This window comes from Bos javanicus, chromosome 29 (genome assembly GCF_032452875.1).
Source record: "Bos javanicus breed banteng chromosome 29, ARS-OSU_banteng_1.0, whole genome shotgun sequence".
Lineage (NCBI taxonomy): Eukaryota > Metazoa > Chordata > Mammalia > Artiodactyla > Bovidae > Bos > Bos javanicus.
Genome location: NC_083896.1, coordinates 41343308 through 41368456, shown reverse-complemented (window position 1 = coordinate 41368456; position 25149 = coordinate 41343308). Strand labels below are relative to the sequence as shown.

Below are 25149 nucleotides of genomic sequence, written 5' to 3'. Positions count from 1 at the left end.
TTTGTGGTTTTGAATCATCAGGGCAGCTTCGTTCTTCTCTAGCTGCTTCTGGCCTGAATTTCTTGCACTCTGTCCCTGCAGCCTCAGATGTGCGTCCTCTGCCTTGAAGCGGGAGTGTCCCTGCCACGTCACTCCTTTTTTGCCCTCCAGGCAGCCCTCTGCCTTAGAGGGTCTCCACTCTAGCCCTTCCCACCATGAAGATTGCTGTGAGCTGGTGTCAGGTGCCAGGGGCAGCTGGCAGACCTGGGCGTTCTAGGGCCCCAGCATTCCCCCATTCTCAGGGCTCCAGACCCCACTCTCCCCATCTGTCAATAGCAGGCAGTGCCGTCCCACAGAACTTTCTGCAGTGGTGGCAGTGTTCTGTATTTGGGCTTGTAATATGGTAGCCATGCGTGGCTGTTGAGCTCGTGAAATGTAGTTCCTACAACTTATGGGCTAAATGTTTAACTGAATTTAAGTTAGGGCTTCCCTGGTGGCTCAGATGATAAAGAACCTGCCTGCAATGCAGGAGGACCCAGGTTCAATCCTTGGGTGGGGAGGAGCCCCTGGAGAAGGGAATGGCAACCCACTCCATTATTCTTGCCTGGAGAATCCCACTGATAGAGGAGCCACATGTGGCCTAAGGGTTCTTCCAGCTCCAAGGGCTTTGAGAGCTTCTGACCCTTGAGGAATGTGTAGAATTCCCCAAGGCTCCAAAGACTCTGCTTTGGGCAGCAGCAGGGTGGAGCCCCTAGCCCCCCGGGAAAGTTGGCTTCACCTGACATGTGGGAGAAGAAGGAATGACCCCCTGGGTTTGCTACAGGCCCCAGGGGTGGGGGAGACCACCGGCTGGGATCCAAGTGCAGAAAATAGGCCCTTGCCACTGTGGCCTCGAATCCCCTGTCAGCACCCCTGTGTACCGCCAGGTCAGATGGAAGGGGAGGGGAGGGGAGTCTTGCCTGGCTGTGCCAGGAGGTGAGGCCTGAGCCAGGGCAGGCAGGGTGGTTGGCAGCCCCACCTGACTGGGAAGCCAGCGGGTGCCCCGCCAGGATCAACCTGCAGCCTCTAATCCAGCACCTCCCATTCTCACAAGCTGTGGTCCCTTCTCCACTCATGATGTCCTCCTCATTAGCCCCTGGGGTGGAGGCATGTGGCTGATCCCCGCTTCTGAGCTTCCCACTTGGGCTTCCGGGGGCTCCGGGCAGGGGGCTCTGGGCCAAGCAGCTGGCAGGGAAGCCCATTGCTTCTTCCTGGAGCCCCAGCCCCTCCGGCACCCAGGGCCCTGGCCCATGAAGCGGGTTTTAGGTGTGACCCTTGGCGTGTCTGGAGCTGTTGCAGCCGCAGTGACTCACTGGGGAAGGAGGGAGGGTGGGGCTGAAATGTGGGCGAGGGTGAACTTACTGGCTCTCCGCCCCCCTTGCCGGCTGCTGGCTCAGCACCAGGATGCGAGGCTGAAAAAAGGGGCCCTGCTCAAGGAGGAAGAGAGGGTGCCAGCGCACTCAGTGGCTTGGGGGAGCTGCAGAGCCCTTGGGTGGAAGCCTTTTTCTTCCCCTCCAGGTCTGGCTCCCCCCTTGTCTGCCGGGCTGGCTACTCAGTGCTGGAGGCTGGGGGAAGGACTGTTGAAGTCCCGGCTTTTGCTGTTTCTCTGTGGGAAGGGTCAGCCGGACTTCGGTAGGAAGGGAGGAGGTGATTGCCCCAGCTGACACCTGTACCAGCAGGCTGCCCGCTGGCCTCTTGGCCGGCACCTGCGCTGACATAAATACCACACGAGAGAGTACTGGTGGTTGGGGAACAGTGTCTGTGGCTGTCTTCATCGGTATTATGATCTGCCTGACATTGGAAGTCCTACGTGCTCATGAATTTCCATAAATCTTATCCTCAAAGGCAAACTCAGTACCTTCAAGATCCCGTTTAGATTTCATCCCCCCTCCAGAAGGCTCCCAAACCTTCTGGAACATTCTGAGGCCAGATTAGTCACGCCCTGAGCACCTTGCTCATAATTTATATCTGGGACAGGAACTAAATCTTTTTTTTTTTTTTTTTGGCTTTGCCGTGTGGCATGTGGGTTAGTTCCTTGATTGGGTCTGGAACTTGGCCCCTTGCATTGGGAGCTCGGAGTCTTAACCACTGGGCCATCAGGGAAGTTCCAGGAACTAGGTCTTTTAACTCTCCATATGTGGCCCGTGGAGTGCGTTTGGAGGATACATCAGTGACGTTAGGTAACAACCTCGCGGAGCGTGTAATTCAGAGCTGGGCTGAGTGCCTCCGTCCCTTGCTGGTTTTCTCTGCAACGGCCTGTACAATGATACAGGGGCGATTGGTATGCATGTATTAATTGATTGGTTGGCTGATTTCTGGATGTCAGCGGGTTTTCGGCTTTGGGCGAAACTCTCCACGACTTAATAGCGCCCCCTCGCGGTTTCACAGACGTGCTTCTGGGTGGCTGCCGCTGCCATTTTGTGTGGATGGCTGGAGGCTGGAGGCCCGCCTGCTGTCTCCCCGGGTGCCCCCGCAGCCAACAGCTGTAGCTGGAGGGTGTCTTTGCTCCTCACCTATGGGGACCTGGCTCCGGGCCCAGCTGGGGCAGCCCGATGGGCCCTGGCTTGCCACGTGCCTGAGATGGCGCCCCTGGACTGCAGCCTCTCAGGCTTGGGCCAGTGCTGAGGGGCCCGGGGCCTCCATTGCTCAGCCTCTGCCTGTAGCAGGGCCCCTGGAGCTCCAGCTGGCGAGTGTCCCCCTGGACCCAAGGCCGGGTTAGACAGGGTGACCCAGTGTCGCTGACCTTTGGCCAGCACCGGCCCGGCTTGCAGGTTGCCCATGACCCCCAGGGCTGGAGGCTCTGAGGAGGGGGATCTCACACGGGTTATAGCTGCACACCGGATGTGGTGTGTCAAGGGAAGAGTTACAGGCTCAGAGCCCAAGCATGTTGCTCTCTTATGGTGGACCCCGGCCGGCTGGCCTCTCTGAATCTCAGTTTCTCCATCTGCGCTGTAGGGCAGTAACATCTCCCTCCTGAAGCTGTTCCAAGGGACCCAGTGAGAATGTGGATTTGGGGAGGCTCCTGTGGGCCAGAGCTTTCCACTCATGCTCTTTCTCCTTCCTTCAGCCCTCATGGGGATCCTTTATTGTCTCCATTTGCACAGATGAGGAAATGGAGGTTCAGAGAAGTTAAGTGATTTGGCCTGGGTCACACAGCTGGCAAGATGCTGTGCCAAGATTGGAATCTGAGTCTGGCCTCTTCCAAAGCTCCTTCCCGTGATCCCAGCCTTGGAGAGTCATGTGTGAACGGAGTTGATGACAGTAGCGGGGTTGGGGTTTTGGTTTGGCCCCAGTGGACAGGACATCCAGCCATCTCTCTTGCAGAGCGGCTGGGGTGGGGCTGCGAGCGAGCCACCTGTTGAGTGAGAACCTGATCGTGACCTTTCCCCTAGACAGTGTGACCGAGATTCCCAAGAGATATCCTGAGGAGAGAAGAGGAAGGAGGGGCGGGCTCCTGGCAAGGCATCCGCTCCTGACCCAAGTCCTGCGAAGGTCAGTAGGAGGGAGGGGAAGGTGAGCGGGTGGGGAGTGGGGAGGGTAGAGACCTGGATGGGGCTGTAGCACGGAGCACGGGGCGGGGAGGGGCTTGGATCGGGGTGAGGGGCTGATTACCTCCGTTGTGGTTGCATCCACTGGCCCATTTCCGATTTGCCCCTTGTGCCTTGGGAGCTTGCCCACAGCAGAAGCCGGCACCTTGGAGACAGTGCCCCACTCCATGGCCTTCCACCCCCACTGTCCTGAGCTCTGTTTCGTTATCCCAAACAGATGGAGAAAGAGGAGGAGACAACCCGGGAGCTGCTGCTGCCCAACTGGCAGGGCAGCGGCTCCCATGGGCTGACCATCACCCAGAGGGATGATGGCGTCTTTGTGCAGGAGGTGATGCAGAACTCCCCTGCGGCCCGCACTGGGGTGGTCAAGGAGGGTGAGTCTTCTCGGGGTGCGGGTTGGGGCTGGGATTAGTGGGGAGGCTGGTGGAGGGGAGGGCAGGGGGCAGCACAAGCGGGTGGGTGGCTGTAGAGTGCCCGGTCTCAGTGGCATCAGGATGGTCGGTACCCAAGCCCTGCCCTCCCCTGCCCACTCTTTGTTGCTTGTTCATTCACAGTCCTCGTGGGAGGCGGTCCTGTGGATTGGAGACGTTGTGCGTCCTCTGTTCTGACTCCACCACCCAGGAGCTTGGCCACTTTGAGCCAATTAGTTGTCCTCCTTGCCTCAGTTCCCTCATCTCTACCATGGGTGTTACCACACTTGTGAATCAGTCCAAGGGCCCAACGCAGAGTGCTGGGTTGTGGGTTGTGTCCCCGAGACTCTGGGTGGTCTTACCCACGTCTTGCTCCTTCCTGCTCAGGGGACCAGATTGTGGGTGCCACCATCTACTTTGACAACCTGCAGTCGGGTGAGGTGACCCAACTGCTGAACACCATGGGCCACCACACCGTTGGCCTGAAGCTGCATCGCAAGGGGGACCGGTCCCCTGAGCCTGGCCAGACCTGGACCCACGAGGTCTTCAGTTCCCACAGCTCTGAAGTGGTTCTGGTGAGTTCCTGGCTGGCCGGCTGCTCCCTGAGCTCCTCTGGCCACTCAGCTCCCTTTCCTGGGCCTCGCTTGTCCTTCCTTGCTTTTCTGTCCCACTCTCTCCCTCTGCTCTGTCGAGCCAGCCTGTTTCTCCTATTCACGTGTGGCCGCTACTGCTGCTAAAAAGTCTTCCGTTGGTCTCCTCAGAGGCCCCTGTGTGTGGGGACCCACTGATCAGTCTGGTCCGAAGTGCCGGGAGGCAGGCCGGCTGCTTTGCGAGGATCTTTGAAAATTATTTTCTCGGTGCCCAGCTCTGCCTCCCAGACATCATTTTTCTGTTTCCAGAGGCCTGGACTCGTCTGTGAGTCAGAGGCTGGGCAGCGAAGTGCCTGAGGGACGTTTCTCTGCTCCTTCTGATGGCTTGTTTATTTAACAAATAATGAGTCCCTCAAAGTGGAAGTGTTGAGCCCAGCACAACCGGGCTCCACCGATGCTGTCCGAAGGGTCCCTGAGAGGACTCCCCTCTGGATTAAACGAACAAGGCCAGGCAGTTGAGAGCTGAGAACTGAACTAAGTCAGCACAGAGCTGGTTGCCGGGAGGCGTCTGAGAAACTTGATGGGCTGACTTGAATCTAGGATTGGTTGTGAATCCTTCTCCCAGGCCCCAGTGTCTAGGAGTCTACTGTCCCCAGTCTTCCCCATGGCTTTTGCTTGCCAGAGTTTCCCCAAATAATTTGTTTTCTTCCTGTGATGTGGCTGTCAGCCCCTCTCTTTAGCCCCTCATGCTGGGTCCCAGAAGGCTCCATGGCCCTCCCTAACAGTCCCAGCTTCTTTGGGGAGCAGGTGACCGTACTGTCGGCTGGGCTGTGGCCGGGCGTCTGTCACTCACGCAGACTCTGCTGCAACCTGTACGGGGCGTGTGTTTCTGCAGAGCGGGGATGACGAGGAGTACCAGCGCATCTACACCACGAAGATCAAGCCTCGGCTGAAGTCAGAGGATGGAGTGGAAGGGGACGCTGGGGAGACCCAGAGCCGCACCATCACGGTGACCAGGAGGGTCACAGCCTACACTGTGGATGTGACAAGCCGTGAAGGCGCCAAGGACATTGACATCAGCAGCCCAGAGTTCAAGATCAAGATCCCACGGCACGAATTGACCGAAATCTCCACTGTGGATGTGGAGACCCAGCCTGGGAAGACAGTGATCAGACTGCCCTCGGGCTCAGGGGCTGGGTCTCCCACCACAGGCTCCACCGTGGACATCCGAGCAGGGTCCATTTCCACTGCAGGCCCAGAGTTGCCAGGGGCTGGCCACTCGAAGGTCCAGGTCACCGTGCCTGGGGTAAAGGTGGGAAGCCCGGGTGTCAGTGTCAATGCCAAGGGCTTGGACTTGGGTAGCAAAGGAGGGATCCAAGTCCCAGGGGTGGACGTTTCGTCCTTTCTTGGGGGCATGGCCGTAGAGGGGCAGGGCCCATCTCTTGACGGGAAAATTAAATTTCCCACCATGAAGGTGCCAAAATTTGGTGTCTCACTAGGGCCTGAGGGCCAGGCCCCCGAGGCAGGGTTGAGCATTTCCCCCCCTGGACTCTCCGTGGGGCACAAAGGTGGCAAACCAGGCTTGACCGTTGCTGGAAGCATCCAGACCCCTCAGCCCGAAGTCAGTGCTCCCTCTGCCAATACTGAGGGGCTTGAGGGGAAGTTGAAGGGCCCCCAGATCACTGGGCCATCCGTTGAGGGTGCTCTAGGCCTGAAAGGTGCCAAGCCACAGGGGAGTTTAGGGGTGGACATCTCTGTGCCCCAAACTGAGGGCAGCATCTCTGGCTCCAGGGTGGAAGTTCAAGCTCCTGACATTGACATTCATGGGCCTGGGGGCAAAGTGAATGTGCCCAAGGTGAAGGCCCCCCAGTTCTCTGTATCCGGTTCTAAGGGAGACAGGCCTGGCATTGATGTGACACTGCCCACAGGTGAAGTGACGCTTCCTGGGGTCTCTGGGAATGTCGACCTGCCTGAGGTTGCTTCTGGGAATCTGGAAGGGAAGTTGAAGGGTCCTAAAATCAAGGCTCCTGAAGTGACTATTCAGAAACCTAAAATCTCCATGCAGGATGTGGATCTGAGCCTTGGGTCCTCTAAACTGAAAGGAGACATTAAGGTTTCTGCTCCTGGGGTGCAAGGTGACGTTAAAGGCCCTCAAGTGGCAGTTAAAGGTGCCAAAGTGGACATAGAGACACCCAGCCTAGAGGGAACCATGACTGGCCCCAAACTTAGTGGTCCTTCTGGGCAAGCAGGAACCTGCAGCATCTCTATGGCAGACGTAGACTTGAACGTGGCTGCACCAAAAGTGAAAGGGGGTGTTGATGTTATGCTTCCAAAAGTAGAGGGGAAAGTCAGTGTCCCTGAAGTTGATGTCAAAGGCCCCAAAGTGGATGTGAGTGCCCCAGATGTGGAAGTCCATGGTCCGGACTGGAATCTGAAAATGCCCAAGATGAAAATGCCCAAGTTCAGCACTCCAGGAGTCAAAGGGGAAGGGCCAGATGTAGATGTGAGTCTCCCCAAAGGTGATGTCAGTATTTCAGGGCCCAAGGTCAATGTGGATGCCCCAAATGTCAATATCGGGGGCCTGGCAGCCAATGTTAAAGGCCCTGATGTTCAGCTGCCTGAAGTGAGTGTCAAGACACCAAAGCTCTCCATGCCTGATGTGGATTTTCATGTGCAAGGCCCAAAAGTAAAAGGAGAGTATGATGTAACAGCACCAAAACTTGAAGGAGAGCTGAAAGGCCCCACAGTGGACGTCGATGTCCCAGATGTGGATGTCCAGGGCCCAGACTGGCACCTGAAGATGCCCAAGATGAAAATGCCCAAGTTCACTGTTCCAGGGTTCAAAGCAGAGGGCCCTGAAGTCAATGTAAACCTGCCTAAGCCTGATGTGGACATTTCTGGGCCCAAGGTAGATGTCAGTGCTCCAGATGTGAGTATTGAGGGACCAGAGGGGAAACTGAAAGGACCCAAGTTTAAGATGCCTGAGATGAATATCAAAGCACCAAAGATTTCCATACCAGATGTGGACTTACACTTAAAAGGCCCTAGTGTAAAAGGAGAATATGATGTCACAGTGCCAAAGGTTGAAGGTGAGATTAAAGTTCCTGATGTTGAACTTAAGAGTGCCAAAGTGGACATTGATGCTCCAGATGTGGATGTTCATGGCCCAGACTGGCACCTGAAGATGCCCAAGATGAAAATGCCCAAGTTCAGCATGCCTGGCTTCAAAGGAGAGGGCCCAGAAGTGGATGTGAACCTGCCCAAGACTGACATTGATATTGCTGAACCCAAGGTGGATGTTGAAGGTCCAGATGTGAATATTGAAGGACCTGAAGGAAAGCTAAAGGGTCACAAGTTTAGGATGCCAGAGATGAATATCAAGGCCCCCAAGATCTCCATGCCTGATGTAGATTTGCATGTGAAAGGTCCCAAGGTAAAGGGAGAATATGATGTTACAGTGCCAAAGCTGGAAGGGGACCTGAAGGGGCCCAAAGTAGACCTCAGTGCACCAGATGTTGAAGTTCACGGTCCCGACTGGAACCTGAAGATGCCAAAGATGAAGATGCCCAAATTCACCATGCCCAGCCTTAAAGGAGAGGGCCCAGAATTGGATATGAATCTGCCCAAGGTGGATCTTGACATCTCTGCACCAAAGGTAGATATCAATGCTCCAGATCTGAGCCTTGAAGGGCCAGAAGGAAAGTTGAAAGGCCCCAAGTTTAAGATGCCTGAGATGCACTTCAGAGCTCCTAAGATGACCCTGCCAGATGTTGACATGGATCTTAAAGGACCAAAAATGAAAGGCAGTCTTGATGTGTCTGCACCAAAAATAGAAGGTGAGATGAAAGCTCCAGAGGTGGACATCAAAGGCCCCAAATTAGATGTTAAAGCACCAGATGTGGAAGTTCAGGGTGCAGACTGGAGTCTGAAGATGCCCAAGATGAAAATGCCTAAATTCAGCATGCCCAGCTTCAAAGGCCAGGGCTCAGATGTGGACGTGAACCTGCCCAAGGCTGACATTGACGTCTCTGGGCCAAAGGTGGACATTGAAGCCCCAGATGTGAGCCTTGAGGGGCCTGAAGGAAAGCTCAAGGGTCCTAAGTTTAAGATGCCTGAGATGCACTTCAAGGGCCCCAAGATCTCCATGCCTGATGTGGACTTAAACTTGAAAGGCCCCAAAGTCAAAGGGGATGTGGATGTGTCTGTGCCCAAGATAGAAGGTGAAATGAAAGTGCCAGATGTGGACATCAAAGGCCGCAAAGTGGACGTTGATGTCCCAGATGTGGATGTCAAGGGCCCTGACTGGCACCTGAAGATGCCCAAGGTGAAAATGCCCAAGTTCAGCATGCCTGGCTTCAAAGGAGAGGGCCCTGAGGTGGATGTGAATCTGCCTAAAGCTGATATTGACATCTCTGGACCCAAGGTGGACATTGAAGCCCCAGATGTGAGCCTTGAGGGGCCTGAAGGAAAGCTCAAGGGTCCCAAGTTCAAGATGCCTGAGATGCACTTCAAGGGCCCCAAGATCTCCATGCCTGATGTGGACTTAAACTTGAAAGGCCCCAAAGTCAAAGGGGATGTGGATGTGTCTGTGCCCAAGATAGAAGGTGAAATGAAAGTGCCAGATGTGGACATCAAAGGCCCCAAAGTGGACGTTGATGTCCCAGATGTGGATGTCAAGGGCCCTGACTGGCACCTGAAGATGCCCAAGGTGAAAATGCCCAAGTTCAGCATGCCTGGCTTCAAAGGAGAGGGCCCTGAGGTGGATGTGAGTCTGCCTAAAGCTGATATTGACATCTCTGGACCCAAGGTGGACATTGAAGCCCCAGATGTGAGTCTTGAGGGTCCAGAAGGAAAGCTCAAGGGTCCTAAGTTTAAGATGCCTGAGATGCACTTCAAGGGCCCCAAGATCTCCATGCCTGATGTGGACTTAAACTTGAAAGGCCCCAAAGTCAAAGGGGATGTGGATGTGTCTGTGCCCAAGATAGAAGGTGAAATGAAAGTGCCAGATGTGGACATCAAAGGCCCCAAAGTGGACGTTGATGTCCCAGATGTGGATGTCAAGGGCCCTGACTGGCACCTGAAGATGCCCAAGATGAAAATGCCCAAGTTCAGCATGCCTAGCTTCAAAGGAGAGGGCCCTGAGGTGGATGTGAATCTGCCTAAAGCTGATATTGACATCTCTGGACCCAAGGTGGACATTGAAGCCCCAGATGTGAGCCTTGAGGGGCCTGAAGGAAAGCTCAAGGGTCCCAAGTTCAAGATGCCTGAGATGCACTTCAAGGGCCCCAAGATCTCCATGCCTGATGTGGACTTAAACTTGAAAGGCCCCAAAGTCAAAGGGGATGTGGATGTGTCTGTGCCCAAGACAGAAGGTGAAATGAAAGTGCCAGATGTGGACATCAAAGGCCCCAAAGTGGACATCGATGTCCCTGATGTGGACGTTCAAGGCCCTGACTGGCACCTGAAGATGCCCAAGATGAAAATGCCTAAATTTAGTGTGCCTGGTTTCAAAGGAGAGGGCCCTGAGGTGGATGTGAATCTGCCTAAAGCTGATATTGACATCTCTGGACCCAAGGTGGACATTGAAGCCCCAGATGTGAGTCTTGAGGGGCCAGAAGGAAAGCTCAAGGGTCCTAAGTTTAAGATGCCTGAGATGCACTTCAAAACTCCAAAGATCTCCATGCCTGACATTGATTTAAACCTCAAGGGCCCCACGGTGAAAGGGGATGTGGATGTTTCTCTGCCCAAAGTTGAAGGGGATCTGAAAGGGCCAGATGTGGACATCAAAGGCCCCAAAGTGGATGTTGATATCCCAGACGTAGATGTTCAAGGCCCAGACTGGCACCTGAAGATGCCCAAGATAAAAATGCCCAAATTCAGCATGCCTGGCTTCAAAGGAGAGGGCCCAGAAGTGGATGTGAATCTGCCCAAGGCTGACATAGACGTCTCAGGACCGAAGGTGGATGTTGAAGTTCCAGATGTGAACATTGAAGGTCCCGATGCAAAAGTAAAAGGTCCTAAATTTAAATTGCCAGAAATGAATATAAAGCCTCAGAAGATATCCATGCCAGATGTCAGTTTGCATTTGAAAGGCCCTAAAATGAAAGGAGATTATGACGTTACAGTTCCAAAAGTAGAAGGAGAGATTAAAGCCCCTGATGTTGACATCAAAGGTCCAAAAGTGGACATTAATGCACCAGATGCAGGAGTTCATGGTCCAGACTGGCACCTGAAGATGCCCAAGGTGAAAATGCCCAAGTTTAGCATGCCTGGCTTCAAAGGAGAGGGCCCAGAAGTGGATGTGAACTTGCCCAAAGCTGACATTGACATCTCAGGACCCAAGGTGGACATTGATGCCCCAGATGTAAATATTGAAGGCCCAGAGGGCAAACTAAAGGGTCCCAAATTCAAGATGCCAAGCATGCATATACAGACGCACAAAATCTCTATGCCTGATGTGGGACTTAATCTGAAATCCCCCAAACTTAAAACTGATGTAGATGTTTCTCTTCCTAAAGTGGAAGGAGACTTGAAAGGTCCTGGAATTGATGTGAAAGCCCCCAAAATGGATGTGGATGTTGGTGATATAGATATTGAATGTCCAGAAGGAAAGCTTAAGGGGCCCAAGTTTAAGATGCCCGAGATGCACTTCAAGGCTCCCAAGATCTCCATGCCTGATGTGGACTTAAACTTGAAAGGCCCCAAAGTCAAAGGGGATGTGGATGTGTCTGTGCCCAAGATAGAAGGTGAAATGAAAGTGCCAGATGTGGACATCAAAGGCCCCAAAGTGGACGTTGATGTCCCAGATGTGGATGTCAAGGGCCCAGACTGGCACCTGAAGATGCCCAAGGTGAAAATGCCCAAGTTCAGCATGCCTGGCTTCAAAGGAGAGGGCCCTGAGGTGGATGTGAACCTGCCTAAAGCTGATATTGACATCTCTGGACCCAAGGTGGACATTGAAGCCCCAGATGTGAGTCTTGAGGGGCCAGAAGGAAAATTGAAAGGCTCTAAATTTAAGATGCCTAAGTTGAATATCAAAGCTCCCAAGATCTCCATGCCAGATGTGGACTTGAATTTGAAGGGACCAAAACTGAAAGGAGAGATAGATGTTTCTGTGCCAGAACTAGAAGGTGATCTCAAAGGTCCTCAAGTTGACATCAAAGGTCCCAGTGTAGATGTGGAGGTGCCTGATGTTGATCTGGAGTGTCCTGATGCAAAGTTGAAAGGCCCTAAATTTAAGATGCCTGAGATGCACTTCAAGGCCCCCAAGATCTCCATGCCTGATGTGGACTTACACTTGAAAGGCCCCAAAGTCAAAGGTGATGTGGATGTTTCTGTGCCAAAATTGGAGGGAGATTTGAAAGGCCCCAGTGTGGATGTGGAGGTGCCTGATGTTGATCTGGAGTGTCCTGATGCAAAGTTGAAAGGCCCTAAGTTTAAGATGCCTGAGATGCACTTCAAGGCCCCCAAGATCTCCATGCCTGATGTGGACTTAAACTTGAAAGGCCCCAAAGTCAAAGGGGATGTGGATGTGTCTGTGCCCAAGATAGAAGGTGAAATGAAAGTGCCAGATGTGGACATCAAAGGCCCCAAAGTGGACATTGATGTTCCAGACGTGGATGTCCAGGGCCCAGACTGGCACCTGAAGATGCCCAAGATGAAAATGCCTAAATTCAGCATGCCCAGCTTCAAAGGCCAGGGTCCAGATGTGGACGTGAACCTGCCCAAGGCTGACATTGATGTCTCTGGGCCAAAGGTGGACATTGAAGCCCCAGATGTGAGCCTTGAGGGGCCTGAAGGAAAGCTCAAGGGTCCTAAGTTTAAGATGCCTGAGATGCACTTCAAGGGCCCCAAGATCTCCATGCCTGATGTGGACTTAAACTTGAAAGGCCCCAAAGTCAAAGGGGATGTGGATGTGTCTGTGCCCAAGATAGAAGGTGAAATGAAAGTGCCAGATGTGGACATCAAAGGCCCCAAAGTGGACGTTGATGTCCCAGATGTGGATGTCAAGGGCCCTGACTGGCACCTGAAGATGCCCAAGATGAAAATGCCCAAGTTCAGCATGCCTGGCTTCAAAGGAGAGGGCCCTGAGGTGGATGTGAACCTGCCTAAAGCTGATATTGACATCTCTGGACCCAAGGTGGACATTGAAGCCCCAGATGTGAGCCTTGAGGGTCCAGAAGGAAAGCTCAAGGGTCCCAAGTTCAAGATGCCTGAGATGCACTTCAAGGGCCCCAAGATCTCCATGCCTGATGTGGACTTAAACTTGAAAGGCCCCAAAGTCAAAGGAGATGTGGATGTGTCTGTGCCCAAGATAGAAGGTGAAATGAAAGTGCCAGATGTGGACATCAAAGGCCCCAAAGTGGACGTTGATGTCCCAGATGTGGATGTCAAGGGCCCTGACTGGCACCTGAAGATGCCCAAGATGAAAATGCCCAAGTTCAGCATGCCTAGCTTCAAAGGAGAGGGCCCTGAGGTGGATGTGAATCTGCCTAAAGCTGATATTGACATCTCTGGACCCAAGGTGGACATTGAAGCCCCAGATGTGAGCCTTGAGGGTCCAGAAGGAAAGCTCAAGGGTCCCAAGTTCAAGATGCCTGAGATGCACTTCAAGGGCCCCAAGATCTCCATGCCTGATGTGGACTTAAACTTGAAGGGCCCTAAAGTCAAAGGAGATGTGGATGTGTCTGTGCCCAAGATAGAAGGTGAAATGAAAGTGCCAGATGTGGACATCAAAGGCCCCAAAGTGGACATCGATGTCCCTGATGTGGACGTTCAAGGCCCTGACTGGCACCTGAAGATGCCCAAGGTGAAAATGCCCAAGTTCAGCATGCCTGGCTTCAAAGGAGAGGGCCCTGAGGTAGATGTGAACTTGCCCAAGGCTGACATTGACATCTCTGGCCCCAAGATGGACATTAAAGGCCCAGATGTTAACCTTGAAGGACCAGAAGGAAAGTTGAAAGGTCCCAAGTTCAAGATGCCAGAGATGAACATCAAAGCCCCCAAGATCTCCATGCCTGACTTTGATTTACACCTGAAAGGCCCCAAGGTGAAAGGAGATGTGGATGTTTCTCTGCCTAAGGTGGAAGGTGACCTAGAGGCCCCTGAAGTTGACATCAAAGGCCCCAAAGTGGATGTTGCTGTCCCAGATGTGGACGTTCATGGCCCAGACTGGCACCTGAAGATGCCCAAGATGAAAATGCCCAAGTTCAGCATGCCTGGCTTCAAAGCAGAGGGCCCAGACATGGACGTGAACTTGCCCAAGGCCGACATTGATGTCTCAGGACCCAAAGTGGACATTGAAGGCCCTGATGTTCATCTTGAAGGACCAGAAGGAAAGTGGAAAAGCCCAAAGTTTAAAATGCCGGAAATGCATTTTAAAACTCCAAAGATATCCATGCCAGATATTGATCTTAATCTGACAGGTCCAAAGATAAAAGGTGATGTGGATGTCACGTGCCCCAAGGTAGAGGGAGATTTTAAAGGACCTGAAATTGACCTCAAAGGTCCCAAAGTAGACATTGATGTCCCAGATGTGGACGTTCAAGGCCCTGACTGGCACCTGAAGATGCCCAAGATGAAAATGCCCAAGTTCAGCATGCCTGGCTTCAAAGGAGAGGGCCCGGAAGTGGATGTGAACCTGCCCAAGGCTGACATTGATGTGTCAGCACCCAAGGTGGACATTGAAGGCCCTGATGTTAACCTTGAAGGACCAGAAGGAAAGTTGAAAGGTCCTAAGTTCAAGATGCCAGAGATGAACATCAAAGCCCCCAAGATCTCCATGCCTGACTTTGATTTACACCTGAAAGGCCCCAAGGTGAAAGGAGATGTGGATGTTTCTCTGCCTAAGGTGGAAGGTGACCTAGAGGCCCCTGAAGTTGACATCAAAGGCCCCAAAGTGGATGTTGCTGTCCCAGATGTGGACGTTCATGGTCCAGACTGGCACCTGAAGATGCCCAAGATGAAAATGCCCAAGTTCAGCATGCCTGGCTTCAAAGGAGAGGGCCCAGAAGTGGATGTGAACCTGCCTAAAGCTGACATTGACATCTCAGGACCCAAAGTGGACATTGAAGGCCCTGATGTGAGCCTTGAAGGTCCTGAAGGGAAGCTCAAGGGTCCTAAGTTCAAGATGCCAGAGATGAACATCAAAGCCCCCAAGATCTCCATGCCTGACATTGATCTTAACCTGAAGGGCCCCAAAGTGAAGGGAGATGTTGATGTGTCTTTACCAAAAGTGGAAGGTGAGATGAAAGTTCCTGAAGTGGATATTAAAGCCCCCAAGGTGGACATTGATGTCCCAGATGTGGATGTTCATGGCCCCGACTGGCACCTAAAGATGCCCAAGATAAAAATGCCCAAGATCAGCATGCCTGGCTTCAAAGGAGAGGGCCCAGAAGTGGATGTGAACCTGCCCAAGGCTGATATAGACGTCTCCGGACCCAAGGTGGACATTGATGTTCCAGATGTGAACATTGAAGGTCCAGATGCGAAACTGAAGGGTCCCAAGTTCAAGATGCCAGAGATGAACATCAAAGCTCCTAAGATCTCCATGCCAGATCTGGACCTTAATCTTAAAGGCCCTAAAGTGAAAGGAGAGGTGGATGTTTCACTTCCAAATGTAGAAGGTGATTTGAAAGGGCCTTCTCTTGACATCAAAGGGCCAAAGATGGATGTAGATGCACCTGATATTGACATTCATGGCCCAGAAGGCAAATTAAAAGGTCCAAAGCTGAAGATGCCTGACATGCATGTAAACATGCCCAAGATCTCCATGCCAGAAATTGACCTGAATTTGAAGGGCTCAAAACTTAAGGGAGATGTTGATGTTTCTGGGCCCAAATTGGAAGGTGATATTAAAGCTCCCAAGTTGGATATAAAGGGCCCAGAAGTGGACATTTCTGGTCCTAAGCTGAATATTGAAGGAAAGTCAAAGAAATCACGTTTTAAGCTTCCTAAATTTAATTTTTCGGGCTCCAAAGTTCAGACACCTGAGGTAGATGTCAAGGTCAAAAAGCCAGATCTTGACGTAACAGGTCCAAAAGTTGACATTAATGCTCCTGATGTTGAGGTCCAAGGAAAAGTAAAAGGACCCAAGTTCAAAATGCCTTTCCTAAGTATTTCATCTCCTAAAGTGTCAATGCCTGATGTGGAGTTAAATCTGAAAGGTCCTAAAGTCAAAGGAGACTTAGATGTTGCAGGTCCTAATTTAGAAGGTGATCTTAAAGGACCCAAAGTGGATATTAAGGCACCAGAAATTCATCTGGATGCACCTGATGTGGATGTTCATGGTCCAGACTGGAATTTAAAAATGCCCAAGATGAAAATGCCCAAGTTCAGTGTGCCTGGGTTAAAAGCAGAAGGACCAGATATGGCTGTGGATCTGCCGAAAGGAGATATCAACATAGAGGGTCCCAAAATGGACATTGAGGGCCCAGAAGTCAAAGTGGAAGGTCTAGACGGAGGCTTAAAAGGCCCCAAATTCAAGATGCCGGACATAAATATCAAAGCTCCCAAGATCTCCATGCCTGACATTGATTTAAACTTGAAGGGCCCAACGGTGAAAGGTGACCTGGATATCTCTCTGCCCAAAGTTGAAGGTGACCTCAAGGGCCCTGACATTGACATCAAAGGCCCGAAAGTGGACATTGATGTCCCAGATGTGGACGTTCATGGCCCAGACTGGCACCTGAAGATGCCCAAGGTGAAAATGCCCAAGTTCAGCATGCCTGGCTTCAAAGGAGAGGGCCCAGAAGTGGATGTGAATCTGCCCAAGGCTGACATAGACATCTCCGGACCCAAGGTGGACATTGATGTTCCAGATGTGAACATTGAAGGTCCAGATGCAAAACTGAAGGGCCCCAAGTTCAAGATGCCAGAGATGAACATCAAAGCTCCCAAGATCTCCATGCCTGACATTGACTTAAATCTGAAAGGACCCAAAGTAAAGGGAGATGTGGACATTTCTCTGCCTAAGGTGGAAGGTGACCTCAAGGGCCCTGAAGTTGACATCAAGGGCCCCAAAGTGGACATTGATGTTCCAGATGTGAACATTGAAGGTCCAGATGCAAAACTGAAGGGTCCCAAATTCAAGATGCCAGAGATGAACATCAAAGCTCCCAAGATCTCCATGCCTGACCTTGACTTTAATCTGAAGGGTCCCAAACTGAAGGGTGATGTGGATGTATCTTTGCCAAAAGTAGAAGGTGACCTCAAGGGTCCCGAGGTGGACATCAAGGGCCCAAAAGTAGATGTTGAAACTCCTGATATTAACATTGAAGGTTCAGAGGGGAAATTGAAGGGGCCCAAATTTAAGATGCCAGAGATGCACCTAAAGGCTCCCAAGATCTCCATGCCTGACATTGACTTAAACCTGAAAGGACCCAAAGTGAAGGGGGATGTGGATATTTCTCTGCCTAAGGTGGAAGGTGACCTCAAGGGCCCTGAAGTTGACATCAAAGGTCCCAAAGTGGACATTGATGCTCCAGATGTGGACGTTCAAGGCCCAGACTGGCATCTGAAGATGCCCAAGATAAAAATGCCCAAGATCAGCATGCCTGGCTTCAAAGGAGAGGGCCCGGAAGTGGATGTGAACCTGCCCAAGGCTGACATTGATGTGTCAGCACCCAAAGTGGACATCGAAGGCCCTGATGTGAGCCTTGAAGGACCAGAAGGAAAGTTGAAAGGTCCTAAGTTCAAGATGCCAGAGATGAACATCAAAGCCCCCAAGATCTCCATGCCTGACTTTGATTTACACCTGAAAGGCCCCAAGGTGAAAGGAGATGTGGATGTTTCTCTGCCTAAGGTGGAAGGTGACCTAAAGGCCCCTGAAGTTGACATCAAAGGCCCCAAAGTGGACATTGATGCTCCAGATGTGAATGTTCATGGTCCAGACTGGCACCTGAAGATGCCCAAGATAAAAATGCCCAAGATTAGCATGCCTGGCTTCAAAGGAGAGGGCCCAGAAGTGGATGTGAACCTGCCTAAAGCTGACATTGACATATCAGGTCCCAAGGTGGACATAGACACTCCCGACATTGACATTCATGGTCCAGAAGGAAAACTGAAGGGTCCCAAGTTTAAAATGCCTGACCTGCACCTCAAGGCACCCAAGATCTCCATGCCTGAAGTTGACCTGAATCTGAAGGGCCCCAAGGTAAAGGGTGATGTGGACGTATCTCTGCCCAAAGTGGAAGGTGACCTCAAGGGCCCTGACGTTGACATCAAAGGCCCGAAAGTGGACATTGATGTCCCAGATGTGGACGTTCATGGCCCAGACTGGCACCTGAAGATGCCCAAGGTGAAAATGCCCAAGTTCAGCATGCCTGGCTTCAAAGGAGAGGGCCCAGAAGTGGACGTGAATCTGCCCAAAGCCGACATAGACATCTCCGGACCCAAGGTGGACATTGATGTTCCAGATGTGAACATTGAAGGTCCAGATGCAAAACTGAAGGGCCCCAAGTTCAAGATGCCAGAGATGAACATCAAAGCTCCCAAGATCTCCATGCCTGACATTGACTTAAATCTGAAAGGACCCAAAGTAAAGGGAGATGTGGACATTTCTCTGCCTAAGGTGGAAGGTGACCTCAAGGGCCCTGAAGTTGACATCAAGGGCCCCAAAGTGGACATTGATGTCCCAGATGTGGATGTTCATGGCCCAGACTGGCACCTGAAGATGCCCAAGATGAAAATGCCCAAGTTCAGCATGCCTGGCTTCAAAGGAGAGGGCCCAGAAGTGGATGTGAATCTGCCCAAAGCCGACATAGACGTCTCAGGACCCAAGGTGGACATTGATGTTCCAGATGTGAACATTGAAGGTCCAGATGCAAAACTGAAGGGCCCCAAGTTCAAGATGCCAGAGATGAACATCAAAGCTCCCAAGATCTCCATGCCTGACCTTGACTTCAACCTGAAGGGTCCCAAAATGAAGGGTGATGTTGATATATCTCTGCCCAAAGTTGAGGGTGATCTCAAGGCTCCTGAGGTGGACATCAAAGGCCCCAAACTGGATATTGATGCTCCTGATATTAGTATTGAAGGCGCAGAAGGAAAACTGAAGGGGCCTAAATTTAAGATGCCGGAGATGAACATTAAAGCCCCGAAGATCTCCATGCCTGACTTTGACTTAAATCTGAAAGGGCCAAATGTAAAGGGTGGTGTGGACCTTTCACTGCCTAAGGTAGAAGGCGATCTGAAAGGGCCAGAGGTGGACATTGAAGGTCCTGAAGGGAAGCTCAAAGGACCCAAATTTAAGATGCCTGATGTCCACTTCAAAACCCCACAAATCTCCATGAGTGACATTGATTTGAACTTGAAAGGACCTAAGATAAAAGGAGATTTGGATACTTCCATCCCTAAATTGGAAGGCGATCTGAAAGGCCCAAAAGTAGATGTTAAAGGCCCTGCGCTGGACATAGATACTCCTGACATTGACATTCATGGTCCAGAAGGAAAACTGAAGGGTCCCAAGTTTAAAATGCCTGACCTGCACCTCAAGGCACCCAAGATCTCCATGCCTGAAGTTGACCTGAATCTGAAGGGCCCCAAGGTAAAGGGTGATGTGGACGTATCTCTGCCCAAAGTGGAAGGTGACCTCAAGGGCCCTGACGTTGACATCAAAGGCCCGAAAGTGGACATTGATGTCCCAGATGTGGACGTTCATGGCCCAGACTGGCACCTGAAGATGCCCAAGGTGAAAATGCCCAAGTTCAGCATGCCTGGCTTCAAAGGAGAGGGCCCAGAAGTGGACGTGAATCTGCCCAAAGCCGACATAGACATCTCCGGACCCAAGGTGGACATTGATGTTCCAGATGTGAACATTGAAGGTCCAGATGCAAAACTGAAGGGCCCCAAGTTCAAGATGCCAGAGATGAACATCAAAGCTCCCAAGATCTCCATGCCTGACATTGACTTAAATCTGAAAGGACCCAAAGTAAAGGGAGATGTGGACATTTCTCTGCCTAAGGTGGAAGGTGACCTCAAGGGCCCTGAAGTTGACATCAAGGGCCCCAAAGTGGACATTGATGTCCCAGATGTGGATGTTCATGGCCCAGACTGGCACCTGAAGATGCCCAAGATGAAAATGCCCAAGTTCAGCATGCCTGGCTTCAAAGGAGAGGGCCCAGAAGTGGATGTGAATCTGCCCAAAGCCGACATAGACGTCTCAGGACCCAAGGTGGACATTGATGTTCCAGATGTGAACATTGAAGGTCCAGATGCAAAACTGAAAGGCCCCAAGTTCAAAATGCCAGAGATAAATATCAAAGCTCCCAAGATCTCCATGCCTGATGTTGACCTGGATTTAAAAGGCTCCTTAGGCAAGGGTGATTTTGATGTATCTGTTCCCAAGATTGAAGGGACTTTCAAAGGCCCAGAAGTAGACCTTAAAGGTCCAAGTCTAGATGTTGAAGGCCCTGATGCCAAACTCAGTGGCCCACGTTTGAAGATGCCATCACTGGATATTTCTGCTCCTAAAGTAACTGCTCCTGACATTGATTTGCATCTCAAGACACCCAAAATTGGAATTTCTGGTCCCAAATTAGAAGGTGGTGAACTGGACCTCAAGGGACCCAAAGTTGATTTAGAAGCTCCAAGCTTAGATGTACACGTGGAGAGCCCAGATGTTAACATTGAAGGGCCAGATGTAAAAATTCCAAAATTTAAGAAACCCAAGTTTGGGTTTGGGGCAAAAAGCCCCAAAGCTGACTTCAAGTCACCTATACTTGATGTGACAGTTCCTGAGGCAGAGCTGAACGTTGAGGCTCCTGACATTAGTGTTGGTGGCAAGGGCAAGAAAAGTAAGTTTAAAATGCCAAAAATTCACATGAGTGGGCCTAAAATGAAGGCCAAGAAGCAAGGATTTGATTTGAATGCTCCTGGGGGTGAAATTGATGCCAGTCTCAAGTCTCCCGACATAGATGTCAATGTTGCGGGGCCCGACGCCTCACTGAAAGTTGACGTGAAATCTCCCAAGACCAAGAAACCTATGTTTGGGAAAATGTACTTCCCAGATGTAGAATTTGACATTAAATCTTCTAAATTTAAAGCTGAGGCATCTCTCCCTAGCCCTAAAATAGGGGGTGAAATCCAGGCGCCTGATCTGGATATTTCTTCACCAGGGATTAATGTGGAAGGTCCTGACATCAAGCTGAAGGCTCCCAAGATCAAGGCACCAGGTGTCGATGTCTCAGGGCCAAAGATAGAGGGCGACTTGAAAGGCCCCAGGGTGCAGGCAAACCTGGATGCACCTGACGTCAACATTGAAGGCCCAGATGCTAAAGTCAAAGCACCATCATTCGGCATTTCTGCCCCTCAAGTATCCATCCCTGATGTGAATGTTAGCTTGAAAGGACCAAAGATAAAGGGTGATGTCCCCAGTGTGGGACTGGAAGGACCAGATGTAGATCTGCAAGGTCCGGAATCGAAAATTAAGTTCCCTAAGTTTTCGATGCCCAAAATCGGCATCCCTGGTGTGAAAGTGGACGGTGGGGGAGCTGAGGTCCAGCTACCCTCTCTTGAAGGAGGCTTGAACGCACCAGACGTCAAGCTTGAAGGGCCTGATGTGTCTCTCAAGGGGCCAAAAGTAGACTTGCCATCAGTGAACCTCTCTACGCCAAAAATCTCTGGACCTGACCTTGACCTGAACTTGAAAGGACCAAGTTTGAAGGGAGATATGGATGTATCTGTTCCCAGCATGAGGGTGCATGCCCCTGGGTTTGACCTCAGAGGTGCCGGTGGAAAGGTGAAGGTAGAAGGTGATGGAGTGAAGGTGCCTGGAATCGATGCCACAGCAGCGCTTGACATTGGTGTGCCAGATGTGACCCTGAAAGGACCAAGCCTGCAGGGCGACCTGGCCGTCTCTGGTGACATCAAGTGTCCCTCGGTATCAGTAGGTGCTCCTGATCTAAGCTTGGAGGCACCTGAGGGTGGTATTAAACTTCCCAAGATGAAGCTGCCCCAGTTTGGCATCTCCGCTCCAGGGTCTGATGTGGACATCAACGTCAAGGGGCCTCAGGTGACTGGAGAACTCAAGGGGCCTGGCATGGACGTGAACCTCGGAGGCCTGAACCTGAAAGGGCCTCAGATCTCTGGCCCTCAAATCTCAGTGCCGGATGTGGACTTGAGCTTGGAAGGACCAAAAATAAAAGGCAGCCTCGGGGCCAGTGGTGAGATGAAAGGCCCCACGGTTGGTCTTCCGGGCATCAGTGTTCAAGGCCTGGAAGGAAGCCTCCAAATGCCTGGGATGAAGTCATCTGGATGTGATGTGGCGCTGCCAGGTGTGAATGTGAAACTCCCAACCGGGCAGATTTCTGGTCCTGAAATCAAAGGTGACCTGAAAGGTTCAGGGATAGGTTTCCGTGGAGCTGCTCCTGACATTGACGTGAAAGGGCCTTCATTGAATGTGGCATCTCCTGAGCCAGATTTCGGTGTCAGCTTGAAGGGCCCGAAAATCAAAGGAGGCATGGATGTTTCGGGGGGTGTCAGTGCCCCAGATATCAGCCTAGGTGAAGGGCACGTGAACGTCAAAGGTTCCGGTGGGGAGTGGAAAGGACCCCAGGTCTCCTCTGCTCTCAACCTGGATGCACCTACGTTTGCTGGAGGACTTCATTTCTCAGGACCAAAGGTAGAAGGAGGTGTCAAAGGAGGCCAGGTTGGACTTCAGGGTCCTGGACTGAGCGTGTCTGGGCCTCAAGGTCACTTGGAAAGTGGATCTGGAAAAGTAACATTCCCCAAGATGAAGATCCCCAAGTTCACCTTCTCTGGCCGGGAGCTGGTGGGCAGAGAAGTCGGGGTGGATATTAACTTCCCTAAAGTGGAGGCCAGTGTCCAGTCTGGTGCTGGAGAGGGCGAGTGGGAAGAATCTGATGTAAAACTTAAAAAGTCCAAAATCAAGATGCCCAAGTTTACCTTCTCCAAACCTAAAGGGAAAGCTGGCGTGGCCGGCTCACCAGAAGCATCCGTTTCGGGCTCCAAAGGTGACCTGAAGAGCTCCAAGGCCAGTCTGGGTTCCCTGGAAGGCGAGGCCGAGGTCGACACATCTTCACCCAAAGGCAAATTCTCCTTATTCAAAAGCAAGAAGCCAAGCCACCGCTCAAATTCCTTCAGTGACGAAAGGGAGCACTCTGCCCCTACCACCCCCACGGGGACTTTGGAGTTCGAGGGTGGGGAGGTGGCGCTGGAAGGCGGGAAAGTCAAAGGGAAACACGGCAAGCTGAAATTTGGTACCTTTGGTGGATTGGGGTCAAAGAGCAAAGGTCATTATGAGGTGACTGGGAGCGATGATGAGGCAGGCAAGTTACAGGGGAGTGGAGTGTCCTCATCCTCTAAGAAGTCCCGACTGTCGTCTTCTTCTAGCAACGACAGTGGGACTAAGGTTGGCATCCAGCTTCCCGAGGTGGAGCTGACAGTTTCCACAAAGAAAGAGTAGCCGGCCTCTGTGTGTGTATATATCTGTATAGAACTCCATCAGCCTTGGTTGTGTTTGTATATAAACTCCAAAGAGAAACACGCCAACAGCCTCAGCGACAATGCAAAGATCTGGCCTCTGCCAGGGGCAAGTGCTGAAAAGCCAGCTGCCTTTAGGCTCCTCCCGGAGCTTTACAGATAGGTTCCAAGTTCTTCGTCCAGCCCATGTGCAAAATCAGCAGTATTTGCCTTCAGATTTCAGTTTTTTGTTTTATTTTCTTTTTTGCATTGAATGCTGAGAGCTCCTGTTTACTAAGCCAGCTTTTGTGTTTATTATCTTCATTTTTACTGAACATTGTTAGTGTTGGGGTCATGGAAACCTACTTTTTTCATTGTAATGACTTTTGGGGGCTTTTGTTAGTAAGGGTGGGGTGGGGTAGAAGGCAGTAGAGGGGAGCCAGACCTTTTTCTCCTACAATTGGGTCTACTCAAGCAGCAAACACCCAAAGAGGGCTGAGAGGAGCTAGCCGGTGGGGTGTGTGGGTGTTTATAGAACTGTGTATCATTGCTTTTTGTTTCCCCAGGGGTGGCAGTCGGTCCCAGCCTGTTCGGTGCTCACGGGGGAGAGGGAATTAGAATCTTTTTGTAAATTAGGCCACCCACTTGCTCCACACGAGGGCCTTTCATTCTGTGTGTTGTAAGAGAAATGTTTTCTTCATGATCGCCACGTTCCTGATATTAGTTCTGATTTCCTTTAACAAATGTTATTGTGATTAAGAAAATTTCCAGCACTTTAATGGCAAATTAATTGAGAATGTAAGAAAATTGATGCTGTCAAGGGCAAATAAAGCTGTTTATTAACCCGGATATCCTGTGCCTTTGCGTTCTGTGTTGGGAGGATGAGGCCTGGGGAGGCTGCAGGCCCAGTCCTGACAGGTCAGACTGGGTCCACTGAGTGGCGTTGCTGGTTGCAATAGTGGGTAGTGGGAGGGATTCTTTGCTTCTTGATTCTCACAGGGAGGCTGTTTGCACCACCACTGAGAAATCGAGAGAGGCTGGGCATGTTGGCAGCCCAAAGCTCAGGACCTGCCCGCCAATTTGGCATCCTCAGATAGGAATATACCGTACAGAAATGATTCAGACGTAAATGGATAAAAAGGCCTGTTAGAGTGACAGAAAAGGACCTGGCCGTGGGTCACAGGCCTGCCCGCGCTTCCTGGCTTGGCTGCAGGTTTGCTGACTGGCCTCATTACCTGCCATCCTGGGCCTCAGTATCCTCTCATTTGAAATAAGGGCGCTGATCTCATGTCACATATCTTTATGATTCCTTCTAGGCCATGTGAGGGCTAAACTTTATGAAAAATATCTTCTGACAAAAGTCCCCCCTCCTTTTCTTTTGGTTACGCCATGCAGCATTGTGGGATCTTAGTCCCCTGACCAGGGATCAGATCCGTGCCCCCTCCACTGGGAGCACAGAGCCTTAAGCACTGGGCCACCAGGGAATTCCAAAAGGCCCCTTTTGATTTCTAGTTCTGTGGACAATGCATGGTGGGTGGAGGAGCCTCCTAGAAGAAACTGGTTCCTGACGTCTGTCATTGCTGGGCAGAGGGCAGTGCCTTCTTAGACCGAGACGATCGAACCAAGCTCAGCCCCGTGGCCATGTCTCAGCATTTCCATCTTACCGCCAGCGGAGGCAGCTCTGTTCCTCTCCGGTCATCCCCGGAGTCGAGATGCCAGCTCCCACCCCTCCACCCTCTCCAGAGCCAGTTTGTCTGTGGGTCTCTGTGCAGAGCAGTGGGGTCTCCTGCCCAGAGTGAACTCCACCTGCCCTTGTTTGGATTGCAAATGGGCCTCAGCCAGCTTCATCCATTCACACCTCAGCCAGCAGAGTCTGTGTCCTTGGCAGGGGGGTACGGTTTGGAGCTCAAGGGTGAGTCTAGGTTTTGGAAAGGACAGGTGATAAGGGAGGCACTTGATTGCCTGTGGTTTTTAAATTTTTTATTTTTTTAATAAGTATTGCTGATTAACAATGTCATGTTACTTTCAAGTGTACAGCAATGTGATTTGGTTATATACATGTATTGTTCAGATTCTTTTTCCCTGTAGGTTATTACAAAATGTTGAGTATAGTTCCCTGTGCTATACATTAGGTTCTTATTGGTTATCTATTTTATATGTAAT

General features: G+C 51.4%; 1 protein-coding gene across 3 annotated transcripts in view; it reads left to right on the top strand.

The window, feature by feature from the left end:
• AHNAK (AHNAK nucleoprotein) overlaps positions 1-25149 on the top strand; it is a 92366-nt gene that overhangs the window by 6578 nt on the left and 60639 nt on the right. The window contains exons 2-5 of one of the 3 annotated variants that reach the window (XM_061406644.1): positions 3415-3510; positions 3784-3940; positions 4364-4551; positions 5462-23835. In XM_061406644.1, coding sequence (XP_061262628.1) covers positions 3784-3940; positions 4364-4551; positions 5462-22990 — 17874 coding nt within the window. In that variant the 5' untranslated portion in view covers positions 3415-3510 and the 3' untranslated portion in view covers positions 22991-23835. Of the gene's footprint in view, positions 1-3410; positions 3511-3783; positions 3941-4363; positions 4552-5461; positions 23836-25149 lie in introns of those variants that run through there. The other 2 variants (XM_061406643.1, XM_061406645.1) reach the window with 2 other exon arrangements.